Source organism: Passer montanus, unplaced genomic scaffold, assembly GCF_014805655.1.
Source record: "Passer montanus isolate IOZ18808 unplaced genomic scaffold, ASM1480565v1 scaffold35, whole genome shotgun sequence".
NCBI lineage: Eukaryota > Metazoa > Chordata > Aves > Passeriformes > Passeridae > Passer > Passer montanus.
In genome coordinates, this window is record NW_024368263.1 from 100,632 (window position 1) to 127,697 (window position 27,066).

General features: G+C 47.2%; 1 protein-coding gene across 2 annotated transcripts in view; it reads left to right on the forward strand.

Moving 5' to 3' along the window:
- GAS7 (growth arrest specific 7) overlaps positions 1-27,066 on the forward strand; it is a 72,590-nt gene that overhangs the window by 27,589 nt on the left and 17,935 nt on the right. Inside the window, exons 2-8 of one of the 2 annotated variants that reach the window (XM_039716054.1) lie at positions 1,391-1,514; positions 10,576-10,647; positions 12,341-12,426; positions 15,257-15,310; positions 23,155-23,244; positions 25,691-25,806; positions 26,990-27,064. In XM_039716054.1, coding sequence (XP_039571988.1) covers positions 1,391-1,514; positions 10,576-10,647; positions 12,341-12,426; positions 15,257-15,310; positions 23,155-23,244; positions 25,691-25,806; positions 26,990-27,064 — 617 coding nt within the window. The remainder of the gene's footprint in view (positions 1-1,390; positions 1,515-10,575; positions 10,648-12,340; positions 12,427-15,256; positions 15,311-23,154; positions 23,245-25,690; positions 25,807-26,989; positions 27,065-27,066) is intronic. The other variant, XM_039716055.1, reaches the window with a different exon arrangement.

Genomic DNA, 27,066 nt, shown 5'->3' on the forward strand with positions numbered 1-27,066 from the left:
TCAGCATTTGGCAGTGCTGAGATTCCCTCTTGACTGTCATTGATAGACACTGCTGTGCTCACAGCAATTCTTGATTGGCAAAATCAGAAGCAAAGATAGAAATATTAATAACCAAAAAACAGAATTAACACTGCAAAACATAATGCTTGTATGCTTTTTGAAGGGATGCACATTTTGGCAGAGAGTGCAGCTGAAACACTGGATTAACTTTGCTTTTTATACTGTTTCCATGCAACATTTGCTGGTGTTTACATCCCCATCTGTCTCTTGGCATAGCCTTTGTTTAAGAACACAGCCATGGCACTCACCTGTGAAAGACCTCTGCTCTTCCTGCAGTCCAGCAGAGACCCATGAAGCACACTGAAAATGTGACTGAAAGGATGTTGGGGCAATTCAGAGCTTCCCTTAAGCAAACAGCTAAGCCTTGCAGGACTCTGGTGCTGACTGTGCAAAGTAAAGGAACACCATGGGCCCCCAAAGGGATCCGAGCTTAATGGTGACCTGCTTGGCACATGGAGTCACTGTGGGATCAAATTAAGGAGAAGGGGTGGTGGGAATGGAGGGACTTCAGTTCCTGAAGAGAAAGGTGTTGGGTACAGAAATGGGGACCATGCAGCAAAAATGTGTGAAATCTGGACCTTCTGAAACAACCCAGGGCTGGATCACCCCAGATTCCTCTTTGTGAGGTTTTCATGCACAGCAGAGATTGTTTGGTGTATCTTTATTATTTTCAAGGCCAGATATCCGTGAAGGGAATATGAGGGAACCAACCTGCTGCTGTATCCTTCTGGAGCTGGCACACTCCCACACTGCAGAGTTTACTTTTCTTCAGTGTGCTTTTGCAAACAGTAACAGGGGACCAATGATCCCACGGTGGAGGAGCTGTCCCAGGATTTGTTCCAGTACTCTGTGCCATCCAATGGAGTATGCTGGGAGAGAGTCTGGTTTTGTGCTTTAGTTGATGGTGCCCCTGTAAAATAAATTGTGACAGCACCTCCATGATCAGTGCTTTGATTGGTATATCCATGGGAAGGTAAAGGAGAGCCAGATGCCTGCCTCTCTTTCTCAGACATTTGATCATTTCATGCTTTGCATTTTTCTGCTCAACCAGAATCATTTTCTTGGAGAGCTCCACGTGCTCTTGGGACATTAAATACAGAGGGGCTCATTTCTGTCCCAAAGGGTGATTTCTCCAAGGCAATGTTGCTTCCTGGTCTGGATGAAGTTTGCACAGATGAAGGGAGAAATGGACTGAAATTCTTTGGATATATTAGAATCTGTAGAATGCCAAACCACGTCATTTCCTTCCAGCTGTGTGTCTGGTTAGACTTTACATTATCTAGATATTGACTTAACAGGTTGGGTTTTGTTGTTTTTTTTCTTTTCTCAGCAGAAACCCCGAAAGGCAACTCCTCAGCCAGGAGAAGACACCTTGAACGGCCACCTTCCCCCTGGCTGGCAGAGCTACATGTCTCCCCAGGGCCGCAGGTACTACGTGAACACCTTCACAAATGGTAAGTGGGGGTGGCTTTCCAGTGCATGTTTTACCATACCAGCACAGATCTGTTTCAGGAAATCGTCTTGATAGTTGATTTTGATAACAAAAGTAGCTGCAGAGCCAAAGTAATTAATATGATCCTGACACCATACCTGAAAGAAAATACAAGAAGATTATAATACTCTGTCATCTTAATTCTGATCATCAGAAGACATCTGAAACATTGACAAAAGACAGAGAATGTGAAATAGAAATGCCCCTGTCATAAATGTTTTAGAATATGAAACACTGTTAAAGATATAGTTGTTACCACATTCCCTATTTCCTTTGCCTGGAGATATTTATGTCTTTATACACATACATAAAGTAGTTTGCTAAAACATCAGCTATCACTAAAGCACCATTGGGGAAAACAGGAACAGAGAAGGTCACACTCAGCTTTTCCGTGGAGACAAGGAAAGAAAATACACATGTAATGGGACAACACAGACAAAGCTCTCAGTCTGTATTTGTGAGTTCTATTCCCTGTCATGTTGAGAAGCAGACTTAACCCATGATCTTATCACCTGCTCAAGACCTGTCAAACTTGTACCACCTCCAGTTTACCTGAGACTCTGTGTCAATCTGCTCTTCTCATCGTGAGCTCACAGCAGCATTGCAAAACAGGGTCTTGTGACCAGCAAATCCACATTTCTGTAGCAAAGAGAATGCCAGAGTGATATGAAGGAGAGGACAGCAGGAGCTAACCTTGTTCACAGGGAAGTTGCAGCCATCAGGAGTGACCTCTGGCATTCCTTTATCTCACAGAGGAGAGCCATGGGCACCCATGGTCTGTTCAGGGGCTGATGTTTTTTTATTTCAGAAGCTTTTGGCCCAGGACTTTGCCAAGTCATTATTTACTGGAGTTTGATGCACTCACATCTTACAGGACTCTTCCTCCAGAAAGTTCATTTCCATTTAACCTTGCCTCCATTTCCAAGCACAGTTTGCTCTGGCTGGTGGGCAGCATCCCCTGCACAGCTGGGGAGATCAGCAGGAGTTAGATATCTCATTCCCACTGCAATTCAGATGTGGGGAGGAGGTGATTATACTCAGTTCTGAGCCATCACTGGGATGGAGTCACTGGGTTGAGGCCAGGTAGGACCAAGTAAGAGGTAGAGCTTGTTTCTCTTGTGACGAGAGCTCTTGTCAGAGGGACCCTGCCTCAGAAAGGAGGGGGACTGGGTCTGAATTTCTCCGTAATGTCAGGCAGTTTTGTACTTCTCTCACAAAAGTTTCAAGTAATAAAACAAGGGCCGATTGCCATATGCTGCTTGGGAGCTCAGGCCAGAAATCTGGAGATTTCTGATTCTTCTAGGAAGGGAGGATAACTTTGGCACAGGCTGACCAGGGAGGCGGGGGAATCTCCATCCTTGGAAAATCTCAGAAACTGGCTGGACAGAGCTGTGGCTGATCTGCTGTTAGCAGTTGTCCTGCTCTGAGTAGAAGGCTTCCAGAGGTCACTTCCATCCAGTCTTTCTCAGCAGAATGCCCAAACCACCTGTGGTTGTGCTCTCAACCATTACAGCATTGTGTGGTTCTTAGAATAACAGCGTGTAAGAGAGAGTGGAAGTGGGGTTTCTGTGTTCTGAACCTTGCTTTAGGGATCACTTATTCAAGTTCTGTTTAGATGAGACTAATCCTAAGCCCAGTGAAGCACTTCATTGAAAGGCTCTGGTGAGAGGAGGTGTGGGCTTTCTTGTGGGGTGGGACTGTGGCTAAACATTTACCAGGCAGGGTCTGTGGGTAGGGGACTTGTGTGAAGCAAGGCATTTCACTGATGAGAAAACGGGTCTTAAAAGCAACAAAGGCAGTTTGAAAGCTGACTAAAGGGAAAACAAAGCAGGGACCATAGTTAAATTACAATAAGCTGCTGCAAAACTGTTTGCCAGCTCATCCTCAGAGCTGGTCATCAATGGTCCCTTGTCCTGGGGGAGTTTGTGCTGAAGGGAGTCCTGCAGTGATCTGCCCGAGAATCCATTCTAGGCAGCATTTCCAGTGATGAATGGCATGCTGACATTGAGAGCACTTATTCAAAAAATAACTTTTTAACTGGAGCTGGGAGGGAACACGGTGTTCTCTCCTGCACAGAACAGGCTCAGAATTCACAACCACCCTGGAATAGGGGGATGCTGTTCAGCAAAGATGCATTTAAGATCAGAGATTTCATCAGAAATAATTAAGTGGCAAAGACAGGCAATGGAACAGTTTACAGATGAAGACATTGGGGCTCTGGAGGATCTGAAGTTGAGTGAGAGCCAGCAGTGTTGTGCTAGTACAAACCAGCCAGCATTTTCCATTGTATAAATAGGAGTGTTGTCTGTGAGGCATGAAGTAAGCCTCCAACTTTACAAGGAAATTATAATGCCTCAGCTGGAATATTTTATCTTGTTTGGACTCTACACTTCAGGAAATATGTGAGTCAGCTGGATAAAACCCAGAAGAGAGTAGCAAAAGTGATGGAAGATGTGGAAAACATAGCCTGTGGGTAAATGCTGAGAGATTGGGGATGTCTGCCCCTAGAAAGCAAAGATGTGGGCAGGGTCATGAAAGTATGCTTAATGTGCATCAAATGCCATTCAGGAGAAGGCTGTTTGCAATGCCTGTCATCACCAGATTTCCATTTCAATTTCAATTTTCATCTCTAGAACACATCTCAATTGCAACCAGGACAGCTAATCCTTCCAAGCTCTGTTGGGAGTGAAGTGTGGGAGTACAGAGTTTCCTGGGAGTCTGTATGACCAGAGCAGGTTATGCAAAATCATGAAAATTCATGGTTGGCCTTTCCTGGGGTAGAGCAGGGGCAGTATGACTTCCTGAAATCCCTGTCAGGCCTGTTTGTTTCAGTCTGTAAAGCCTAAACTGCACGAAAATATTTATCGATATAGAAACTGACAAATGCCTTCAAAGGAAGTTGTTCTTTATTCGGTGTCTTGGTATTTCCCCATTTTTACAATAATCACATCTAAGCAGGCTCTTGTCACTTATCTACTGGTTTGCTTTTTCTGGTTATCTGAGTCAAGGAATCTTAATATGAGTTCAGAGGAACATTTCATTTGCAGCTGTGCTGAATCTTCCCGCTGTGTTTTGGGGCAGCTCCTGCACCTCCATGGATTCTCCTGCCCCTGAGGTCTCCAGGGAAAGGCAGGATCAGGCAGGAATGTCACCAGGCAGCAACAGGGGGTGGGCTCCACACCGCAGCATCTGCTGGGATGGGTGCATGGCTAGCAGCACGGTGGGCACAGCCTCTGAGGAAGGTCATCTAAGTACAAGATTTGGTGTGGTGGAGCTCTGTGCTGCTCCCCAGAGGAACCCTTGTGTAGTTCTGTGTCCTCCTCCTGAAGACAAGAGGTGTTGGGTGACCTCTCTGTTCAATGGTTCATCTTTCTGACCGTGCCTGGTGGTGCATCTTCTCTGCCTCAGTGCAGAAGCCTTTGTTTGGGTTTAAATTGTTTTGTTGCTCTCAGTGCTTGGAGTATTCAGAAGTGGTAACACAAGTATCCACTCGCATTCCTGGGGAGGGGAAGTGGGATTTTAGGGTCAAGGAAAATCTTGATTCTTCTGAGCCTTTAAAATACAGCAGATGCCTCCCTTCTTGTGAGGCATTACTATTATTGTCACCATTGTTTTCAGTGGTTAATATCCTTCCACACTGGGATTATCTGCCTTTGTTATACATCTTGACCATAAGATGAGCTCAGTGGTCAGAGCAGGGTGCTAATAATGCCGGGGTTGTGGCTTTGATCCCCATATGGGCCATTCACCTAAGACTGACTCCATGATCCTTCTGGGTCCCTTCCAACTCAGACTATTTTATGATTTTGTGATCTTATCTGACCGTAACAGTATTTCCACCATGTGTTGTTGTGTGGTCTAATTTTCATTGTCTTTACAGGAAAGAAAACACAAAGAATTGGTTCTTAACTAAAAAGAAATAGAACATATATGAGACAGTGTTCTTATGTGGAAGAAAAATGTTGGGAAAATCAGTAATGAAGGAATTGGGGTGACCCTGGAACAAACAGATGTGCAGAGGTGACAAACAGCACATTCCTGTCTGTCTCCACTTGACATCCCACCAGATGAACACTCCACATTTGTCATCCTTTGAAGCAGATTTAATCCTGAAACCATTGTAAGGGCCTCTGGGCTAGATACAGTCTGTACAGTGAAACACAAGACAATTTCCTTGCACCCAAGGTTTTCTGAGCACGGCCTTGCCACAGGAGGGTTGAGTCTGCACCAGTGACATTACATCTGGCATCAGCCTTGTGCAACATCCAGAGCCATCCCTGCTTGCCCTGGCAGAGCACAAGACAGAGTGCCCAGAATGCACAGCCACTACGTGGTTAACGAGTTACTCAGTGTCTGTAGGAGGGGTTTTCAATTGTGTGTGGGTGGTAGATTCAGCAAGAAAATATTTCATTATGCTGAAGAAATTCTCTGATGGGCTGCAGCTGCAATACCTCTTGCATTAGTCAAACAATAGCACTCCAGCTACCTTGCCCATCACATTAAAGATGACTTATGTACTTGTGACACCGGTGTTTGTGTGGCTTGCTGCCGCCTTGCTTTCACAGCTGAGGCCAACTGTATGTGGTGTGTTCTTGTTTCCAGCTTTTCTTGTCTTTTACCTAAGGTACTTCCCATTTACTAAACAGCATTTTATCTCCTGGAAAGCAGAACTTCTGCTTTCTTGTTATCTTGATCCTAATTTAAGTCCATATGTTCTTATCATCACAAGCATCATTAGTGAAATGCCACCTGCAACAATAAGTGCTGGGGCAGTCCTGAAAGTGGTTATTTTCTTGAAAGGTCTCTGAGTTGAGGGGTTTTATGCATGCCTCACCAGCTATGGTCAGCTCCTACTCCAGCTAAACTTACAAACTGCAGCTCAAAGAGTAAAGTCATCTGTGGAGACACCAAAGAGATGTCAAGCATTTTTATTACATGTTTTTTGTCGTACAGTTAAAATGCTTCAGTGACAATTTCCCTCTGATACAGGATGCTCTAGCTAAACAGTGGTTATAGGAATCTGCCTTGGTAAAGTAGCCTAAAACCCAGAAAAACAAAGCGTGTCTCAGAAAGTGCTGGAAATAGCATTATTATCACTGCTAAGCCTGCAGTGAAGGGCTTGCTTTTGTCACATGGTGTTTGCGAAAGGAGGGGCATGGTAGATATCCCAGTAATCATTTTGAAAGATCAAGTGAGAGCTCTTGTCAGCAGCTTTTCCCGTGCTGTGGAGGTGGTGACAAGCACCTCTCCATTCAACATGGACAGAACAATTCAGGAACTCCTGGATGGTGCCTGTCTCCATGGTGTGTCTTTCAAGACTGAGGTCAAAAGCTGTTTGGCAGCCTCAGTCTCTCTTTTATTGAGCTGCCTGTGGGATGGAAGTGGATTTTGGTTGTGACACCACAACTTCTGCTGAACAAGTTCATGTGCTGCCTGTGCACTTGTGTGCTGGACTCTCACGTTTGATGCAGGTGCAGAGAGATTTGCATTCAGTCAGTTCAGCTGTCACAGTGTGATCACAAAAATTGCCTGCTTCAGGATATTCTCAGAAGATCTGTTTCTTGACTAACACAATTCCCAGAGTGTGTGGCTCTCTGATATATCATGTCATTTCTCATTCTGCCAAACAGAAGTGAACTTGCTTCCCCCAAACACCACAGGTTTCCACTTTTCCTCTGGTAGGAAATGTTTCACCACTTCTGTGAAAACCCTCTCTGGTTCCGTTGGCCGGTAGAGCTTGGATCTTAGAACTGTTTTTCCTTTTAACAAGTGGTTTTCTCCTCAATTCTGACTCAATTCCACAGAACCACGGAATGGTTTGGATTGGAAGGGACCTTGTGCCAGCTCCCAGCAGGGGACACATTCCACTAGACCAGATGGCTCCTAGCCCTGGCCTTGGGTATCTCCCAGGGCTGCTGAACTTGTTTTTGTTCACAGCCCTCCTTCACAGTCAAGAATTGTCTGCAGTTGTCTGCTGGGTCATCTCTCTCAAGGAAACTGCTGCTTATTCCTTCCCCACACTGCCTGGATGGTCTAATTAACATGTGGCTGATCAGGGAGGACAGAACTTGTTGGTGTTGGTCTGCCAGTGCTAAATTGCACCCAGAGTACAAGGCTTCAGCTTGACTGGAACATCCTCTGGGGAAGACTGTGTGGGATGTAAAATCTGGGCCAGTGTGGAATCTCTTCCTAAAGCCATGATCACTGTTTTACCACAGGGTTACAAGTGGCCTTCTGATTTTCCAAGCACCAGGATTGTGCTGGTACTCCCAGACAAGACTGTGCCTTTGCTGGATCAGACAGTGCATTATCTCTCAACAAGCCTTCTCTGTGTCTGTGTAAAGAAAGTCATCCCCCCACTCACTTCTAATCCCCACTCTCACTTCTAATCATGACTAAGCTGCAGAGAAATCTGTAATGTCACAGTTTTACCTTGGTAAACGCAGTTGCTTCCAGTAGATGGCATTCCAGCAGTGCAGTCCTGATCCAGATTAGTTCCTGTCCCTGCCTGAGCTGCCAGAATAATCCCTGCACAGAAGTATGTGGTTTTTTTCCTCCTAATGCTCAAAATGAATGGAGTTAAAACACTTTTTTTTCACTTCCTACCTAATTAAAGATGTTTTTTCTATTTAATGCATTTTATAGCATTGGGGTTTTTTCTTTATTTTTCAATGTGCTTAACTCCAAAGTCGTTTTATTTTGGAAAATGTGTCAAGAGACTGAGTGTTTTGGATTGGATTCACAAATCTGTTAACCACTGGGCACTGCTCTTTCATGTGTGAATTTTCTGCCCTCAAGTTATGTGTCTGGGTCCTCTGTGTGGCAGAGGGGAAGAATGAGGCACTGCACAGCAGCTCCACAACAGCCAGCAGGCAAAGCAGAGACCAGTTACAAGAAGCAGCTGGTGATTTTCACAGAATCACAGAACATTCTGAGCTGGAAGGGGCCCACAAGGATCAGCAAGTCCAGCTCTTGAGTGAATAGCCCATACAGGGATCAAACCCACAAATGTCATTTATTAGCACCATGCTAACTGAGCTACGTCTCTTTAACCAATTAATTACATTTCATATATATTTGGTAGGTTTTTAGGTACATTCCTCTGCAGGGTCTCAGAAATGCTGGACACAGATCTGCTTGTGTGAAACCCCCAAGCCAAATATGAAGGTAGCTTGTTTTACTGGTAACATCAAAGTCAGTACTGGCAAAAAACCATTACTTTACTGACTGCACTGGGGCTCAGCATGAGGGGGCATCACAGATCCCACAGATCTCAACATTATTAATTAATCAACATTTTAAAATTAAAAAAAATCTACAATACACGTGGGTACTGTATTGTTTACCTTTGCCTTACAGTAAATGGAAATTAGAATTTATCTTGATTTAACCATGCACTTGTGGATTTTAAGCCAAGACAAGCTGACTCTTAAAAGACAACTCCTTGCATTTGATTTTGCTTCTGTTTAATTAAAACAGTTCTCAGTGCTTCTTTATTGACCTAGCATGGAATTTATTTACTTACTACCCTGTTCACAAAAACAGGTTAAAATTTAAATATTCCCTCGAGACTTAGCAAAGCATCTAGTTCAGGTTTTGAACTTGTAATGGAAATAAAAGCTCAAAGTATTTTTCTTTGCAGGCAAAGAAAAATACTTTGCTGTGGCTTGGGGAGGGGGTGAGAAGGGAAGGATGGGGAGGAGCAGGGCAGATACAGGTGTGGGGGTGGCACCTGCTTCCATTTGGGATCTGTAATCCTGAGTTCTTTCTGAAATAAGGAATTTAACACAACCCTTGAGTATATCTATGCACCTCTGTGCATAGATATACACATAGACATCTGTGCATATAGATACATATATATATATACATATGTGCATGAATCTGTACATAAAACCAGGCTTTTTATGGTTCTTGGAGCTGTTAACAGCCTGCTTGATGCCCAAATAAGCACTGACCCAGGACAGGAGGCCTTTTGTGCCCTGAGGGAGGTGCTCACTGCCAACCCTAAACTGTTAATCCTCAAGGGCTCTCCTCCATCACTGCTTGACCATAGTCATTCAGAATGCTGACACAGGTGCAGGATTTCAGGCTTTGGCAGATTTAGATGCTTGTTGATTGGGATTTGGGAAACTGCAGTTTCAAATGAAGCAGCCAAAGTGGTCCTCAGACTTGATTACAGTGACTTGCTAATTTTCTTATTGATACAATCTAGCAATCAGTGTTGTTTATTTGATTTGGAACTGACATGTGCACTCAAAAGGAATGATTCCTTGGGCTTTCTGGCTGGGCTTCTGTGGAAGTTGCTGCTCTTATTCCATTGTCTTCTGTTCACAACTTCTAAAAAGTTTTGTGCTTAAATCTTCTGTCTTCAGCATGTGGTCAAAAGCAATTTTCCATTTACTGAGAAAATGAGCAGAATGGTTAAACTACAGAGGCAACTGAGGGGGGAAAGCAGCAGCAGTCTTTACAACTGGTGTGACAAACATTTGCATATTCCAGCTGCTTTTTTTGAGTGGAAAAAAAGGGAATTTTTCAGGGGAATATTTTCTGGGGGAAAAAAGGTGCTAAGGCTTGTGTATATGTGACTGAAAGCACATCTGTGAGTCACTCACAGCTGCCTTTCATAGAGACAACAGGGGCAGAGGCACTCTGTCCCCAGGCTGAGGAGCATGGTTGGCACGTGGCAATGCCCACAGTGGGCTGCAGGCAGTGCCCAGGCTTTCAGTGCACCTGGAAGGGCAGTCAGTGCAGGCCAGGTGAGTGTTCCCAGGCAGTGACCTGGAAGAACCAGTGATGCAGCTTCCAGTCTGCTCTGTCTCCACCCATCCCAGCTGGCAGCTGTGGCAGGAAGAGATGAGGGGAGAGAGGAAGGGCAGGGAAGTGCAGGCATCTTCCTCACAGGGTGAGAACCTGGTTCAGAGAGAGGGCAGTGAGGGTCAGATCCACTGGTTTATGTGTCACAACTCTGGTATGTGTGCAAAAGCCTCCATCACCCTGACACTTGTGTTTGCCTTCAACAGAAACGACGTGGGAGCGGCCGAGCAGCGTGCCTGGCACTCCCAAGAGCCCTGTGTCACAGAAGAGTTCTGCAGGTACTGTTTGGTGCTGTGCCTGAGTGATCTGCTGCTTTACCATTCAGCAAAGTGCTGTGATACAGTGGGAGGGAGACTTGATGGACACGTAGAATCATGGAATGGTTCAGGTTTGAGGGGACCTTGAAGATCATCTTGTTACACCCACCTGCCATGGCAGGAACACCTTCCACTATCCCAGGTGATGGAATGTGCTCCAAGCCCTGTCCAGCCTGGCCTTGGACACTTCCAGGGATCCAGGGGCAGCTGGGCACAGCTTCTCTGGGCCCCCTGTGCCCGGGCCTTACCACCCTCACAGATTTTCTCTTAATCTCTGATGCCAGTCTGTCCTCCCACAGTTTAAAGCCATTGCCCCTTGTCCTGTCACTGCAGACTCTTGCCTAATGTCCCTTTCTAGCTCTCCCACATCCCTGTCAGACTCTAATGTCTCCCCAGATCCTTCTCTTCTCCAGCCTACATGCTTGTGAGAGTGTAGCAGAGCAAACATGGTGGGGCTTTCCCTCACTCTTGCCTAATGTCCCTTTCTAGCTCTCCCATATCCCTGTCTAATGACAGACTCTAATGTCTCCCCAGATCCTTCTCTTCTCCAGCCTACATGCTTGTGAGAGTGTAGCAGAGCAAACATGGTGGGGCTTTCCCTCCTGACACATCTTCTGGACTGTTGTTTCCCTGCCAGTCCATCTTGTGTCTGGGTGTCTGAAGTGTCCACTCAGGAGCTGGGGTGGCTCCTTCTGGGAACACAGAGGAAAAGAGGGGCCCAACAAGCACTTCCTCAGTTCTGCTTTCTGACAGGGCAGGGAAATCAAAGAGCTGCAGACACACATGGCCTGGCTGATGCTCTTCCTCACAGAGCATGTGCACAGCAAAGAGTTTCAGCATGTGATGGCTGCAGGGGTGACCATATAGATCATCTCTGTCTTGACCTGAGGCTGCAGGGAAGCAAGTAACAGAGTCAGATGTGTAACTGTACCAAAAAGCTCTTGGGTACTGCAGAATGATAAAGCAAAGCAAAAATTACTCTAGAATAAAAAGTGTTAAATGTAAGTGCTATTGGTGCCAGCTGACTGTAAATAAAGCAGGTTAGATGTTTTCCTTAGCAATTTTTGAACTGATGTCCCTCTTTATTGGCAGAACTGGGTGGGTAGTCTGTGTGAAGATTGTCCATTTCATTGTGACCAAAGGATTTATAATGTAGTTGTGTATCTTGTTTCAGCACTACTTTGAGCATTATTCATTGCTCAGTATATTTAAAAAAAAAAAGACAATTTATAGTTCCATGCAGGAACAAGGAACTTCTTGCAAGGCTTTCTTTCTTAATGTGAAAAGTCCCTTGGAGCAGTACTTTTAATCTTTTAATGGATGCAAGGTGCCCAGAAAACCACTCTGTCACTCTCCTCCTCAGGTGAATGGGGGTGAAAACTACAACAAAGGGGTTGGAATAAGGGCAGGGAGACATCACTCATTATGGTCATGGACAAAACAGACTCCACTCAGGAAAATGTTTAATCTATTACCCATCAAATCACAGTAGGGTAATGAGAAGTACAACTAAGCCTTAAAACACTGTGATCTATATCTGTGTATTCAGTTACAGGATTAATTTTTAAATTTGTGCATATGGGGTTAATTTTTAAATCTTAAATGTCATTGGCTGTCAGCATCAAGCCTGCTAACTCTCCATCTGTTCTTGCAGTGAATGGCTACTACATCTCTGGGTCCCCAGTGCACCAGCTCGACTCAGGTCACACGAGCCTCCGAAAACCCAGTGGGGACACCCAGGTAAGTTTTGGGGAAAAGCCAAGCAGCAGGATCCAAGAATAAATGGGTTTTTACTTAAGTAGTTTAGGAATCCACCCAGAGCAAGAAGTCAAGAGGTCGTGTTCTTTTAGAAACTCTCAGATCAGACAGATTTGTTGTGTGTAGCGTAGTTAGTCTTTGTGTCCAGCTTGTAAAACAGTAAAAAAAGACAAGATCCTTTGGATTTTTGTGTCCTGTCCCTCCTTTCTGAAAAATCCACCAGGCCACTTCAGTCACTATTAGCAACCCTATGAATTTTCCTGCCACTCCAGCCTGAACCCTGGGCCTGTGTCCAGCACAGTCCTCTCTTTGCACTTGCACATCCGCCCATGTCTGTATCTCATTGTATTTTCCTGCAGCTCCAGCTTTCCCTCCCAAAGACAGTATTCACAAAGAATTCATCCAAAGCTTTTTTCTCAATGACTTCATCCACTCTGGCCTGTCCTTTCATAGCCCCTCCTCAGTGCCTCACCCAGCACATCACCCCGAGTTAACCTACAGGATGCTGATCTGTGGACAGTTGGCCTCCCCTGCCTTTGTCCACATTTCCAATAAATATCTCTGCACTTTTGCTTGCAACACGTCATATCCCTGGGAAATTCTTCCCCACAGGTCTGCAGATGCAGCACGGGGCCCTCTTCCAGCTCCTCCCTGAAACTCTTTGCTCCCTGCCAAAACATCACCATATGACTATGTGACTGCCACAGCTGGTGGATCACACTCCACTTGGGCTGTGCTTCCCCACCCTCTGGCCTTTCCCCCAGTGGTCCCAGACCTGAGTTTTCTGTTTCCTTTCTGTATGAAAGTGCTGAGTCCTTTCACAGTGCTAAATACCCCTGGGGAAATGCGTGGTTGATCGGTGTGCTGCTGCCATGTGGACCTGGCCTGTCGGGTGCTCTCAGTGTCTCTGACATTCTCTGTTTCTTGATCTAAGTTTTGTGTTGTCTGAAAACTTTCCCACTTTGCCTTGACCCTCTTTTCTCACATGCTACCTCTTAAATAGTTCCATTCAGCCTTTCACCTAGGTCCTGCTTTAGATTCATGACATTTCTCATGATACAGTCCAGCTCTTTGGATTCCCTGTTTCTTCCACGTCAAACATCTTGTACTAACTCCCTGTGCTGCTGTTTCTCTGAGCAATTTGCCTGGGCTGGAGACAGTGAGCACCTAAACTAGGTCAAAAGCATTTTAGAATCTTACGTAGTGCATTACCAGACACCCCTGTCCACACATCTACTGTGACTCCCTCAGAGAACCCAAATAAACTTGCCCTCCGTCAGTGGGAAGCCATTCCCCCTTTTTTCTATCACTCCAGGCCTTTGTCCACAATCTCTCTCCAGCTTTTTGTAGACCAAGCTCAGGACCTGGAAGTTTCCACTGAGGTCTTCCTGGAGCCCTCTCTTCTCCAGTCTCTCTCAGCCTTTCAGTGCTTTGCAGTGCTTTGCTCAGCTGACTCAACCATCAGCCTGTCAGAAATCCCTTGCATGGCTTTTCTCATTCCCTTCATCACCTCCATGGTTCTTTCTTTCCACTGCTCCTTTATTACAGGTTTTTCCAAACTGAGCTCCTGGCTTCATCCCTGCTTTGAACCTGCTTTGAATTAGTTCTGGATCCCTAACTGGCTGCTGGTGGCATTAATTCTCAGAACAGCTTGTGTCTACGCCTGCTTGGGAAGCTGCTTTTCCTGGGGGCTTTTGCAGAAGAGTCCTTAGTAAGGAAAGCATCTGACCATAAACCTGTGGTTGCAAGAAGCTGTTCTGCATACCCTCAAAGTCTTTTTGGCCTATCTCTCTCTCTCCTTGTGTGTCTTGGGCCATCCTGAGCTGCTCTGCTTTGACTGCTTCCTTGTGTGTTCCTGGCACGGGCTGTCTCCCACTGTGGAGCAGCTCCTAGGCTTTGGCCAGGATGCTTTCTTGGACCTGGGCAGCAGCCACCATGCAAACAAATGCTGGCAAGATCCCTCCAGCAAGCTCAGCCACATTTCTTGGAAACAGGTCAGGGGGTGGGGGGAAAAGCCACAACTGAGAACAACACGGAACTATGCTGTGCTGGGCACACGGCCAGACCTTGTTTATGGCTTCCTAGAGAGCAGCTAAATGCTGCCCGTTCAAGTTGTCACAACTGCCACCAAGGGGACAGCAGAACAGCCATGGAACTGCACGTGTGTGGTGCTGGCACCTTGCTGCTGCTGGGTGTCGAGTCCCAGGACGAGCACCAGGTGCCCAAACAGTGGGATTTGGGGTGGGAGTCCCAAGTGATGCCAGGAGCAATTCACGGGCTGCAGAGCAGTCACAGCATCTGAGCTGGCAGGACACAGGACAGGGGGCACTGCCCCCCTGGGGAGACTCTGGGGCACATTTGCGTCCCTGTCCCCGGGGATATGATGCCACCATTCTGCAGACAGGTGGAACTGCCTGACGGCAGAACACGGGACACAGGACAGCATCCATCGCTGTCCCCAGCAGTGGATGTCACCATCCCCGTCCCCGTTCTCGTACTTAGCAAAGTGCTACCCACACCAGGACTGCTGTCCCTGTCCTCAGGGGGGTGTGACACCACCATCCCAGGCGTGGCGGGGCACTCTTCCCACCCCGCCAGCGGGTGCCAATGTCCCCCGGCGCCGCGCTCGGTGCGGCGGGGGCGAGAGAGGCGGAGCAGCCAGCCGGGGCCTCCCGCAGCTCCCCTCCCTCCATCCCTGCCTCCCGGGCCGAGCCGAGCCGAGCCGTGCCATGGGACCCGCCTCTCCCCGCCCCGCGCAGCCATGCTGGGCTCCGAGAGCGGCCGCGATGATGCGCTCCGCTTCCCTCCGCAGAGCCCGGGCTCCCCGGCGGCGCCGCGGCGGCAGAGCAAGGAGAGCAGCCTGACGGTGAGAGCGGGGCCGCGGGTTTCCGTGTGGGCTCCGGGGCTGCGGGATTCCCTGTGGGCTCCGGGGCTGCGGGGTCCGTGATGGGCATCGGACAGTGAGCTGGGGAACCACGGGGATTCCGTGATGGGCACTGGGGCTGCGGGATTCCGTGTGGGCAGCGGGGCTGGGGGGTCCGTGTGGGTTCCGGGCAGTGAGCTGGGGAACCGCGAGGATTCTGTGATGGGCACCGGGGCTGCGGGATTCCGTGTGGGCACCGGGACTGAGGTCCTTGTGGGCTCCGGGGCTGCGGGATTCCGTGTGGGCAGCGGGGCTGGGGGGTCCGTGTGGGTTCCGGGCAGTGAGCTGGGGAACCGCGAGGATTCTGTGATGGGCACCGGGGCTGCGGGATTCCGTGTGGGCACCGGGACTGAGGAACCGCCGGGATTCCGTGTGGGCACCGGGACTGAGGAACCGCCGGGATTCCGTGATGGGCACCGGGGAGTGAGCTGGGTAACTGCGGGAATTCCATGCTGAGCACCGGGGTTGGGGAACCACGGGGATTCTGTGCTGAACACCGGGCAGTGAGCTGAGGGACCGCGGGGATCCCGTGCTGGGCACCGGGCACTGGGGCTGGAGAACCGCGGGGATTCCGAGCAGTGGGGATGGGTACCGCGGGGGTTCCGTGCCGGGCACCCCGTGCCGGAGCATCCTGCCCCCGCGGCGTTTTGCTGTTCAGTCGCTGCTGAACCCACGGAGGGTTTGGGATCTCTGCCCCGCGCTGGAGCCCGGGCACGTTTGTCCGTGGAATAATGGTGATTCCGGGATGAGCAGGAGGGAATGAGGTGCCTGGGACTGTGAACCAGGTGTCCTGAAAAAACTTCCTCATCTAATCATCCCCCTCCACAACAGCATCTGTACTGGGAGAAGTACTGAAGAGTTAGACAGCAGGATCTTTTTGTTCCCAATCTGTATTTGAGGTGTCAAGGAGGTTTCTTGTGCCAGAGTGTCCAAGTAAAGATTTCTGGTGGAAAGTATAGACAAAAGTTTTATATTTCAGTGTGAAGTTAATCTTACATTTACTTTTATTCTTTATAATTGAGTATAACTGGCTCAATGATGAGACTTTTTACAAGAACATGTAGTGACAGGACAGGGAACAGTGGTTTAAAATTGAAAGAAAGAAGATTTAGATTAGCTAGTAGGAAGAAATTGTTTCCTGTGAGGGTGGGAGGCCCTGGTACAGGCTGTCCAGAGAAGCTGTGGCTGCCCCTGGATCCCTGGAAGTGTCCAAGGCCAGGCTGGACAGGGCTTGGGACAATTTGGGATAGTGGAAGGTGTCCCTGCCCATGGCAGAGGGGTGGACAAGACAGGCTTTAATGTTCCTTCCAATCCAAACCATCCTATCATTCTGTGAAGTGAATGGAAATGTTCCCAGTTGTGTGACGTATCTCAGTTTTCAGGCATTAATAACTTTAGTGTGCTTGGTGACCTCATCTGGAACACAATTAGCACTTCAGTGCAGGACAGGTGATTAAAACCAGAAAGGAAATCAAAATAGATGAATGAAAATGGCTAGTAATAGAAAGTTTTATTTAAATGGAAATCAGAAGAAATGAACAGATAAATTAATTTTCAGCAATAAAGGAGAGGCAATTCTTGCAGCTGCAAGTATTGGCAGGGTATCAAGTCCCTGAGAACAAAAGGAATAATTTAATATTATACATCCTTGTTAGTGTTACTATGAGGAGGAGATTGTTGTTTGCATTGTCACGTGCAGCCTGCAGATTTATTCATTAGTGGGCTGGGTTGCTGGTGACAGACCAGGGCTCAAAAGAAGCACATAGAAGTGCCTCTGACTGAGATGTGAGTCAGCCACTGCCATGCAGGTACAGTGTTCTGGGGCTGGAGGGGGAAATCTTCAACAGTTTTTGAAAAAAAGCCATATCAATCAGTGATTTTAGTTACAAAAATAGGTTGTTAACAATGTTGGAACTGGAAATTGGTTTATTGAGAGTGTGGTGTGCTTTGAAGCAATTACAAATCTGTACGTTCAGACATTTTTGAAGATGTCTGGGAGAATCAGCTGTTCCAGGGCTGCAGTGGCTGGGGCAGGAGACCTGTGCCAGCCCTTGAATGCAGCTCCTGACTGCTCAGATTGGGGGACTGGGGTAAATCATGGGCTGAACATCATGTCCAGAGGGACTAGGCATGGTTACACGGGTGGGGTGCACTGAGCTGCATGAGCACAGGAGGAGGAGAGCTTGTTTTCTGCAGTCCCTGCTGCTCACAGGGCTCAGGCTGTTCTCTGAGGGTGGCTTGGCCCGTGTGCCGTCAGGTAACATCTGCAAAGCAAACTGTGTGTTATGTCAGGGTCACTGGGTGTGCGTTTCTCCAGCAGAAGCCCAAAGCTTTCAAGTAGGATGAATCAGATAGACAAAAATAAGCTAATTTTAACAGCTGTTTGCTCCAAGCCATTGCCTCCATCAAGGCAGCATTGTGAAAAATCTCATAAGGAGTGTAAACTGTAAAACAGTGTGTTTTCACTGTTTCCTAGGAGGTTCTGTGTGCTCAGTGCCACTCAAGCTGACGTGGGGATGTTCTGCTTAGCAGAGCTGCAGGGCATGTCCTTAGCTTGCTGTCAAATGCTTTTCCTTGGTCTGTAGCTGTGCTCAGGCACAGCCTCTTCTTGCAGAGGGGAATTCTGTGATTGACTTCAAGGCTTTTGGTCCAGGAAACCTCCCTTCAAACTGAAATCCTGTGGCACACAAGCTGCAGACATCAGGTGATGTCCAGCCAAGCTGTTGCTGCGTCACTGCCTTCAGCAGAGGAGTGGGAGCATCTTCCTCAGGATGCATCTGCCTCCTCTGCATCCAAGTGGCATTTAGTAGCACAGCTTCTGGAAGCCCCGAAGGCAGGGGGAGCTGGAATATTTCCCATCTGTGTGCAACCAACAAGAATAATCTGGTGTTTTCTCTTTGGTCAGTGAATGTTACTGACATGGTCTTCCATCTTTGGAAGAGAAACTCCAGCTGGGAATGTCAGAGGCTGTTATGAAACTGCAGGTGTGTGGTCTGTGCTGGTTTTACAATTAATTTCAAGGTGCACTTGCTGTTTTAAGGCTGGATGGCTTGCTGGCTGATTCCTGAAGTCTCTGGTCTGTGGAAGCTGGAGATATTTACAATAGGTGAGGGAGAGTGAAATGGAGAATGTACAGGGGGATTTCACCTGAGGAACAGAGCTGTGTCTTACTTGGAAGAGCAGGAAAGCTGCCTGATTATAGGGTATTTCTGAGTGTGGGTTTCTTTCTTAAAACTTCTCTAGTGCCTTGTTAGGATAGTGCAGGACCTGGAAAACACTGGTGTTTGGATTGCTTGTGCTGGCCACGTCAATGAACATGTGCAGATGGGAAGATGGGCAGCCTGTGCACAGGAACTCGGGATTTCCTGCTGCTGTGCTCTGTGTCTGTGACACACCCAGGGTTGTGATGAGCGCAGCATGAGGCTGCACAATTCCCCCCTCTGCCCTGGGGCTGACTTTGGTAGATACTGTCAGAAAAGCCCTGGTTGGGCAGGGGCCTGAATAAGCTCTGAACCTTTCTACAGATAGACAAAGTAAAGAGGGCTCCTTCACGCTTTTGGCAGAATCTCACCTTTGAAATAGGGTGGAATCAATGGATTTGTTAACAGTGAGGACTTGAATTGTCTGTTCTTCTCTTCTGTGGTACCATAGCTGCAGCATCACCCCACCAGAGCTAAAACCCAGGGCAAACTCATGGTGTTGAAGCTGCCCAGACATAGCCTAGGCATTTCTGGGCTTCCCTGTCTGGGGAGAGTTCAGGCTGCCCAAGCTCTTCTGAGATCTTCTCCAGCCTTTAATTTGGCTTTTTTTATCCAAATTGCTCCATTTGCCATATGAGCTCAGTGTCGGATGTTTCACTTTACAACTGAAATTGTAAAGAAGATACTGAAGTGAGGCAATCTGGCACATCTCTTCTGTGTTTAAGGTGCTGAGAATGTGTAGAAATCAAAAAAGTAATGTGCATTTCTAAGTTGAAGAGATAAGCAAAAATGTTGCCCTGTTTTAGTTACGTGAGTGTGGCACAGTAAGTTCTCCTGCTCTCTGTTCATTTATTTATGTTGTATCTGATGTAATAAACATGTAGTTTATTATCTAAGCTTTGACCAAATTATTCTTGTTTTATTCCTGTTGCTTGGCAATGTCTCATTTACTGGTGAGTGACTTCAAAGCCTGTAGAGACTCTGAAATCCAGGAGATTAATGTGCATGTCCAGCCCAACAAAGTTTGTTGTTCCTGTGCAAATCCTGTGCATTCACCTGGCTCCCTGGGTCTGTTGCTCTTCTGTCACCCTTTTGTGTCTCAGACATAATTAAGACTCATCTACAGCATAAACAGCTCATTTTGTCATTATTGCCAGTGTACTCGTGGGAAACAGGAGCTGGAATATTCAGCTGTTCAGAGTATAATTGCATTTGCTCACGATCAGTACACAGGAAAAAGTATTTTAATCCACTGAGTTTGGCACACAACTTGTCAAGAGAAATGCATTTGTGCTGCTTCTCTGATGCCCTCTGTGTGTGTCCTCCACCAAGCTCTGTTTGTCACCATGTTTTTTTTCCTTCTCTGACTCGGAACCTTCTGCTCTCTTTAATCCAGTGGCTCCCAGACAGGTTTTCTGGTGCCACTCCTGGCCAGTGGCAGCTGGAAAGACAAGCTGCTGTTCTCTGGCAGGTTTGCTCAGCTTTTCCTTGGGGTTTTGCCCTGCTGCTGTCTTGTTATTAATTTTGCTTTGTTGCAAGCTGACAACAGCCATTATTTTGACAAAGAGGCTGCATAAGAACTTAATATCATGGTGAGGCTGATTATCACCTCAGCTGTCCCAGTGGAGCTTGTGGGAATGCAATGCAGGTCATCACACCTTGTTTTCTCTTCATGTTCTGTGATTCCATCATTATCTGAGAGACATGTTTTAATTTGTTTTGTTTCTTCCTGGCAATTACAGCTGTAATAATCACCTTGTGCAAGCTTTTGTTAGGCCTTGCTGGCAAGTCAGCATTATTAAAATATCCACAGTGCCGCGGGTCTGGATTTGGAGCTTGCATGGAGCCTAGACAGCTCCCAGGGATGTGAGCAAAGTGTGGTGTCTCAAAATTAGTGAGGGCAGTGCTCCTTGGCATGGAGGGAATGTCATTGTCCATGGGACTGGTGGAGCTCTCAAACATGGGGACATCATCACGAGGTGCTTTGGCTGTCCTCACATCACTCAGCTCATCAGTGGGAACCAAGCTGGTGAAGCAAAGTGGGTTTTTTTTCAGCTCTCTTTGGTTTTAGAGGCAAGAAAAGGAGCATTTCAGAGGGAGGATTGGGAGGGGGGAATGCCATGCTGTCATGCCACTGCTGCTCAGTGCCAGCCTGGTGTTCCCCTCCTGCTGGGAAATCCTGAGAGGTTTTAGAAATAATGAGAAATACCAATCCAAGAGCTCTTGTTTAAGTATAAATAATCTGGGGTAATGAAAGGAAAGAAAGATCACAGGATTACCTATGTAGTCATATGGAGTTTTTAGTAATATTTCTAGAGTTTAGAACATTTTCATGTCCCCTGGTGGGACTTAGTGTAGAAAGATGTAAGTTCTGTTTACTATAACACTTTTTGTTATGTTTTGTTTTGTTTTTTAGATTGTAAAAGCTTCTGTATTTTTTATTTTTTAATTCTGGCACCAATTCCCTTTTAAAAGTGATACTAGACCCAAATGGCTTCATGACTCTTTCGAGACAATTCAGCATCATTTCCAGACAATTCAGTCTTTGGAGAAAAGAAGAATATTTTGATTTATTCCTAAAACTTTGAGAAACACTTGAACTAATCCTGCTTTCATCACCTGCTGATGTGCACACTCACTGTTCCACTTCCTGCTGCATTCCTGGAGTTCTGTCCACTGTAGTGAGACTGTCACCAGTCCAGCCTTGGCATTTCCAGTGACTCTGTGGTTATTGCTTCAGGACATTGAGACTCACTGTCACATCTCTAATCAGCAGCTTCCAACTGACACAGATTCAGTTTTTGTGGAACAGGCACTGCCTTTAGCAGGGAGTGGGAATTTCCCATGCTGTTTCTCTTTGCAGATTTTTAAGGTGCAGGATACAACTCCTGTGCCCTCCACTGCAGATCACCTCCCTGTCCTGGTGTGCAGTGGCACATACAATGATCCAACTCAGGATATTCTGTTTCTATGGTTCTGTGATTCTGTTAAAGGCTGTAGAACACACTTGGGAGGTGCAGTTGGTCACAGCATGGCCATCCTGCTCTGAACTGAGCTGATGCATGACTCTCCTGCTGGGGAACACAAGGGAGCAGGGAGGGTATTTGCAGTGCTGTCTGTGCTGGGGTCCCTGTGGCCAGTGGAGGCCAGCCCTGGTTGGAGGTGCTGGCTCTGGTTGGAGGTGCTGGCACTGTCTGGACATTGTTCCTCTGGCTGGAGAGGCTGGTTGGAGGTGCAGGGTCACCAGTGCATGGCCACTGCCTGCAAAGCCCAGATTTCTGCCCTGCACATCAGTTTGGAGCCTGGTGGGAGCTGGAAAGCAAAACATATGGTTTAGGATCTAGTTGAGGTGACAGCCAAAGACACCAGAGGTTCAGGGTCCTCAGCCCTCTCTGGGCAGGGTGATTTACGTGGAGCAAGCTCCTGCACTGTTTCAGGAGAGCTGCTGAACCTCCAGCCCGGGCAGAGGCAGCAGAAGCAGTGTGGGTTTGTAGGAGCAGTTGTATCAGCTGAAGGGTTTGTCTGCTCTGCTCTGCTCTGGCGTGGTGGGTTTGTGCTGTGTCAGCACCCACGTCCTCTCTGATCCTCTCTGAACAGCCCAAAGGCAGATTCACTGCGTGCCTTTGGGTCTGCCTGTGCAGCTGTGCTAACCCTGCCCACAGATTTGTGTGGGTTTCCTGTGAGAGTTAACTGATCCAAAACAAACCCCCACCCCCATACAGTTACATCTGTGACATCCCATCCCCAATATCTGCTGATCCCTTGATTGGTACTCAAGTGCTCTTTGTGTTTCCATGACCCTGAGAGGGGCTGATTTTAGGGTAGCTGCCCAGCAGGGATTTGGGGTGAGCGTTACAAACTGGCAGTGAGCTCTGACTCTGGCTGGTGCTTGCTCTGGAAGGCTCAGCTGTGTCCAGGGCTGTTCTGCAGTAGCTGTGGTGCTCATTGCCTTCACTGTGCTGTTACCAGGCTGCAGTGTTCCACTGGGATAACTTAATGAGTGCTTGGGTTTTTTAATGCTGTTGTTTAATGAGCGTGTGATGAGTCCTGTCTGACAGATCACTGTGAACACTGAAGGTTCACTGACTCCAGAGAGCATCACTTCCATCTGAAAAAGTCTTAGAGATAAATTGAAGGGCTGTGCACTGAAAAAAAATTTGTTTTTCTTTCATCCTGTAGGAGACTGGCACAGCCAAGGGTGTTTTGCACTGACAGTGCCTGCAGTGCTCTCTGGTGCTCACTGTGTTTCTGTGCTCAGGGTGTTTCACATCAGGGTTTTCACCACAGTTGTCAGGGATCTGGGAGATCTCCCTGCGTGGTGCTTTCCAAATCCAGTAGGTTTTCCTCATGTGAAATGGGTAGTTTATTTCCCTCTGAGCCAACACTCCTGTCTGCAGAGAGTAGCATTCTGGGAATACTTAGCTGCTGTTTCCATGCAACAACCAGTTTTTCTTCCCTGGCATGCATTCACTGCGGATTTTCTGATGGATATAACTTTTTATTTACGTATTTCTCATTAACAGCTACATTTCATTACTGTCTAACTCTCCTTTTTTTTTGGCTTTGTTTTTTTTTTTTTTTTAACAGATCAACTGTGTGACTTTCCCCCACCCTGACGTAATGCCAGAGCAGCAGTTGCTGAAACCTTCAGAGTGGAGCTACTGTGATTATTTCTGGGTAAGTGGGCAGCCAGCCACATGCCACATGCAGCTCCAGAGCTTCCAAGAAAGTGGAATAAACAGCTTGATTTGTGGTACAAGGTAAAGGAGAATTTGGGCTGAGATGCAATGTGTTCAGGGAGTACCAGGGAGACTGGGGATGCCAGTGGAGATCTCCTGGAAACATCTGACCAGTCTGAGATGTGGCTGATCATCAGAGAAAGAAAGGCAAGGGCAGTTCACAGGAGATGGATTTGCTCAGGAAATGGGGAGGATGTAGGAGAAGCCACATACCTCAAAATACCACAGGCAAAAGGGCAGTGCAGGAGGAAGGGAATAGAATCACTGAATTCCAGACTGGTTTGGGTTGGAAGGGATCTTAAAGGAAGGGATGTTAAAGCCCACCCTATTCCACCCCCTGCCATGGGCAGGGGCACTTTCCACTGTCCCAGGCTGCTCCAAGCTCCATCCAGCCTGACCTTGGGCACTGCCAGGGATCCAGAGGCAGGCACAGCTGCTCTGGGGCCTGCCCGCCCTCACAGGTTGGATATTCCTTCCCAATATCCCATCCATCCCTTGTCCCCAGTCCCTCTTCAGCCCTCCTGGAGCCCCTTTAGGCCCTGGAAGGGGCTCTGAGCTCTCCCCAGAGCCGAGCTCTTCTCCAGGCTGAGCAGCCCCAACTTTCTCAGCCTGTCCCCAGAGTAGATGTGTTCCAGCTTAGTGGCCTCCTCTGGACTCACTCCAGCAGACCCACAGGTCCATGGATAGCAAGGTGGCTGGCAGGGAATATGATTCCAGTGGTTCTCAGAGCAAGAGAGCCAGGGATGCACAAGGAAGCAGGGGGTGCCCCTTCTAAAGCAAGCAGATAGTTAAAAACTCTTTGTTAAATTGTACAGCTCCCTCCACAGGGTATTCCAGAGGTCAGATAATGAATGCATTCTTTGTAGGGTGAGGTTTGTGAAGGACAAGCCAATTTAAAGCTTGAGTAGTTTTAATGCAGCCTGGAGCATCCAGAGTCTGGTTCTGTGTGTGCCCCCTTGTGCTCAGGTCTGTTTTCAGGCTCCTGAGTCACATGAAAATGATGCAGTAGTCCTTGGAGTGTGGAGCTGATAGAAAATGGTCTTCCAGTGGAAAACTTTCCTTCCACCTGAATATTTTTCTGGGCATTGAGAGGAAAACCACAATGGAATCAACAAATATTACAAAATAAATCAGCAATGAAGCTTTTAGGAATATGATGTGTGTTTTCAGTTACTAGTGATTGAAGTGTTTCCCTTTCAAAAAAAAGTGTCAGTGTTGGAGGTGCAGCAGCATGTCCCCTTGTGCTTGCTCAGTGCTGATGGCAGGCCATTGCTAAAATACACTGACATATTTGAAAATGGTCACATTACCACAAAATTTCTTCAGTTTCTTCCAGTCTTCTGATCCCAGTGGGCTCTAAATCATTAATGGTGTACAGACATTTATTTGCACGTGTCTCACAAAAGTTCCTGCCCTGTTTGTTCCTCCCTATTCAGGCTCAGCCAGTGCTTGGTTCCATGGGTTGGTCACATCTTGATTTCAGTGAAACTCTACTTACAGCTCCTTTTTTCTTTATCCTCCCATAACCCTGCTTGCAGGAATTTCCTCTTTGGCCTTGTCATGGTCTGCCCACAGCTCATCTCCTCCTTCCATCATCTCCAGTTCTCCCACTGTCTCAGCCTGCTGGTGCCTGGCAGGGCATCCTGCCAGTCTCCTGCTTTGATTAGTGTGGCATTTCCCTCTGGCTGCTTGTGCAGCACGTGGGGGATCCAAGCAGAACCTGCAGCACTGAGGCAAATGTTCTCTGAGAATTTGGTTGCTGGGAGAGGGTAAGAAATTAAATAGGGAAGCAGAGAGAAAAGTGTGTTGGTTTTTGAAGCCAGTGGAGCAAGGGGCTGTGTGAGAAACAGGCAGTGAGGACTGGGGTGTGTGGTGGCAATCTGTGGGACAAGTTTGCCTGGTTTGACAGCAGATCCCTGCAGGCTGGCTCTGTTTCCCTTCGTACAGCTCACAGTTGAGCTTGGCAGGCTGCTGAAGGTGTTTTAGGGCTGTGTCCCCCTGGAGGGAGCAGCCCTGTCCTCCCCTCTGCCCCAGGAGTGTTCCCTTGTTCCAGGGCTCCTGCTTTTGGCAGGCTGAGCCCTTGGGGCTGACACTTACCCAGCTGTGAAGGGTGGTGAGCAGAAATGCCAGCAGGGATGCTGCTCTGCCCCCACAGCATCCTTTGCTGGCTAAAGATAATTGTAAAACTTCCATTTTTAAATTTAAAAAAATTTAAAAGGAGTAAGAGGAGCAGGAGAGTGTTGGACTATTTCTTTGAGAGGGTCTGAGGTGCTGTGGCCACCAGCTGCTCTCAGGGGAGGGTTCCTCAGGCACCACTGCTGGGAGCCCCATCTCTGGGTTTGGCCTCCAAAGCTTTTTGCTGAACTTCCTTTTATTTCTTTCAGGCAGATAAGAAGGACTCACAAGGGAACAACACAGTGTCGGGATTTGAAATTCTTCTTCAAAAGCAACTTAAAGGGAAACAAATGCAGAAAGAAATGGCAGAGTTTGTTCGAGAAAGGTAACTAGCACTTGGCTATCAAATTATTTGTTTCTCCATCTCACTATTTTTTCTTGCTAGGGATGTGGGGAAATGAAAATTGTCACAGGCAATAATGGTGAGCATTTACATTCACATGAGGTTTCTGCAGCTTTTGACATCAGATAATCCAAGAGGCAGTTACAGTGTGACCAGAGGTAGAAGAAAAAAACACCTGAAACATTAAAAGTGCAATTGAGAAATAGAAATGCTAAGGGAGAGGATGGGAAGGCAAGCAGAATTATGATAGCAAGGGAAAAGAGGGGGAAGCTGCTTCAAAGGAAGTAATATATAATGAAATTTGACAGAAAGAAAAGCAGGATGAGAAGCCTCAGAGGAAAAGAAAAGCTATATTATCTGATGCTTCTCCCTGTGTTTTGCTGCTCTGGAATGTGGCAGGTGCATCTTTGATTGGTTCCATTGTTTTTACGTATTATCTGATGCTTCTCCGTGTGTTTTGCTGCTGTGGAATGTGGCAGGTGCATCTTTGATTGGTTCCATTGTTTTTACTTAATGACCAATCCCAGTCCAGCTGTGTCGGACTCTCTGGTCTGTCACGGGTTTTTGTTATTCATTCTTTTCTACATTTCTGATGTATCCTTTCTCTCTATAGTTTAGTGTAGTTTTAGCATAGCATTTTTAATATAATATAATAATTCAGCCTTCTAAGAAATATGGAGTCAGATTCATCTCTTCCCTCATCCTGGGACCCTTGCAAAAATCACCAACACACTTCAGCCCCCCAAATCTCATTTGGGTTTTTCCTGGGTCGCTGCACTCCTTCATTTTTGCCTCAAGGATGTGCAGCCTCACATTTCACAGCAGACTGAACCACGTGCTCCTGGTTTTGCAGACAGCCCGTGCTGCACAGCAGAAACACTCTGTCCTTGTTACTTGCTCTCCAGAACTGTAGCTTCTTCAGCTAATTTTGTCTCACATGCCGTCCTGCATATAGCCCTGCTCTTGCCTCTGCATTTTTAGCATATGGGGGGAGAGGACGGCTCATCAAACTGGTGCTGCCAAGCCCTGGAGACTGAAAGGAAAATTCCTGTGGCAAAATCTGTTAAAATGCAGAGAATTTCTTCAAATTATGTGTGTGGGTTTCTGCCTTAAAGCTTACTTACTGCTGTCTTTTTATTTTCTCTGTGTGTGTATGTGAGTGTAGGATAAAGATTGAGGAGGAATATGCTAAGAACCTGTCCAAACTGTCTCAGAATTCCTTGGCTGCTCAGGAAGAAGGGT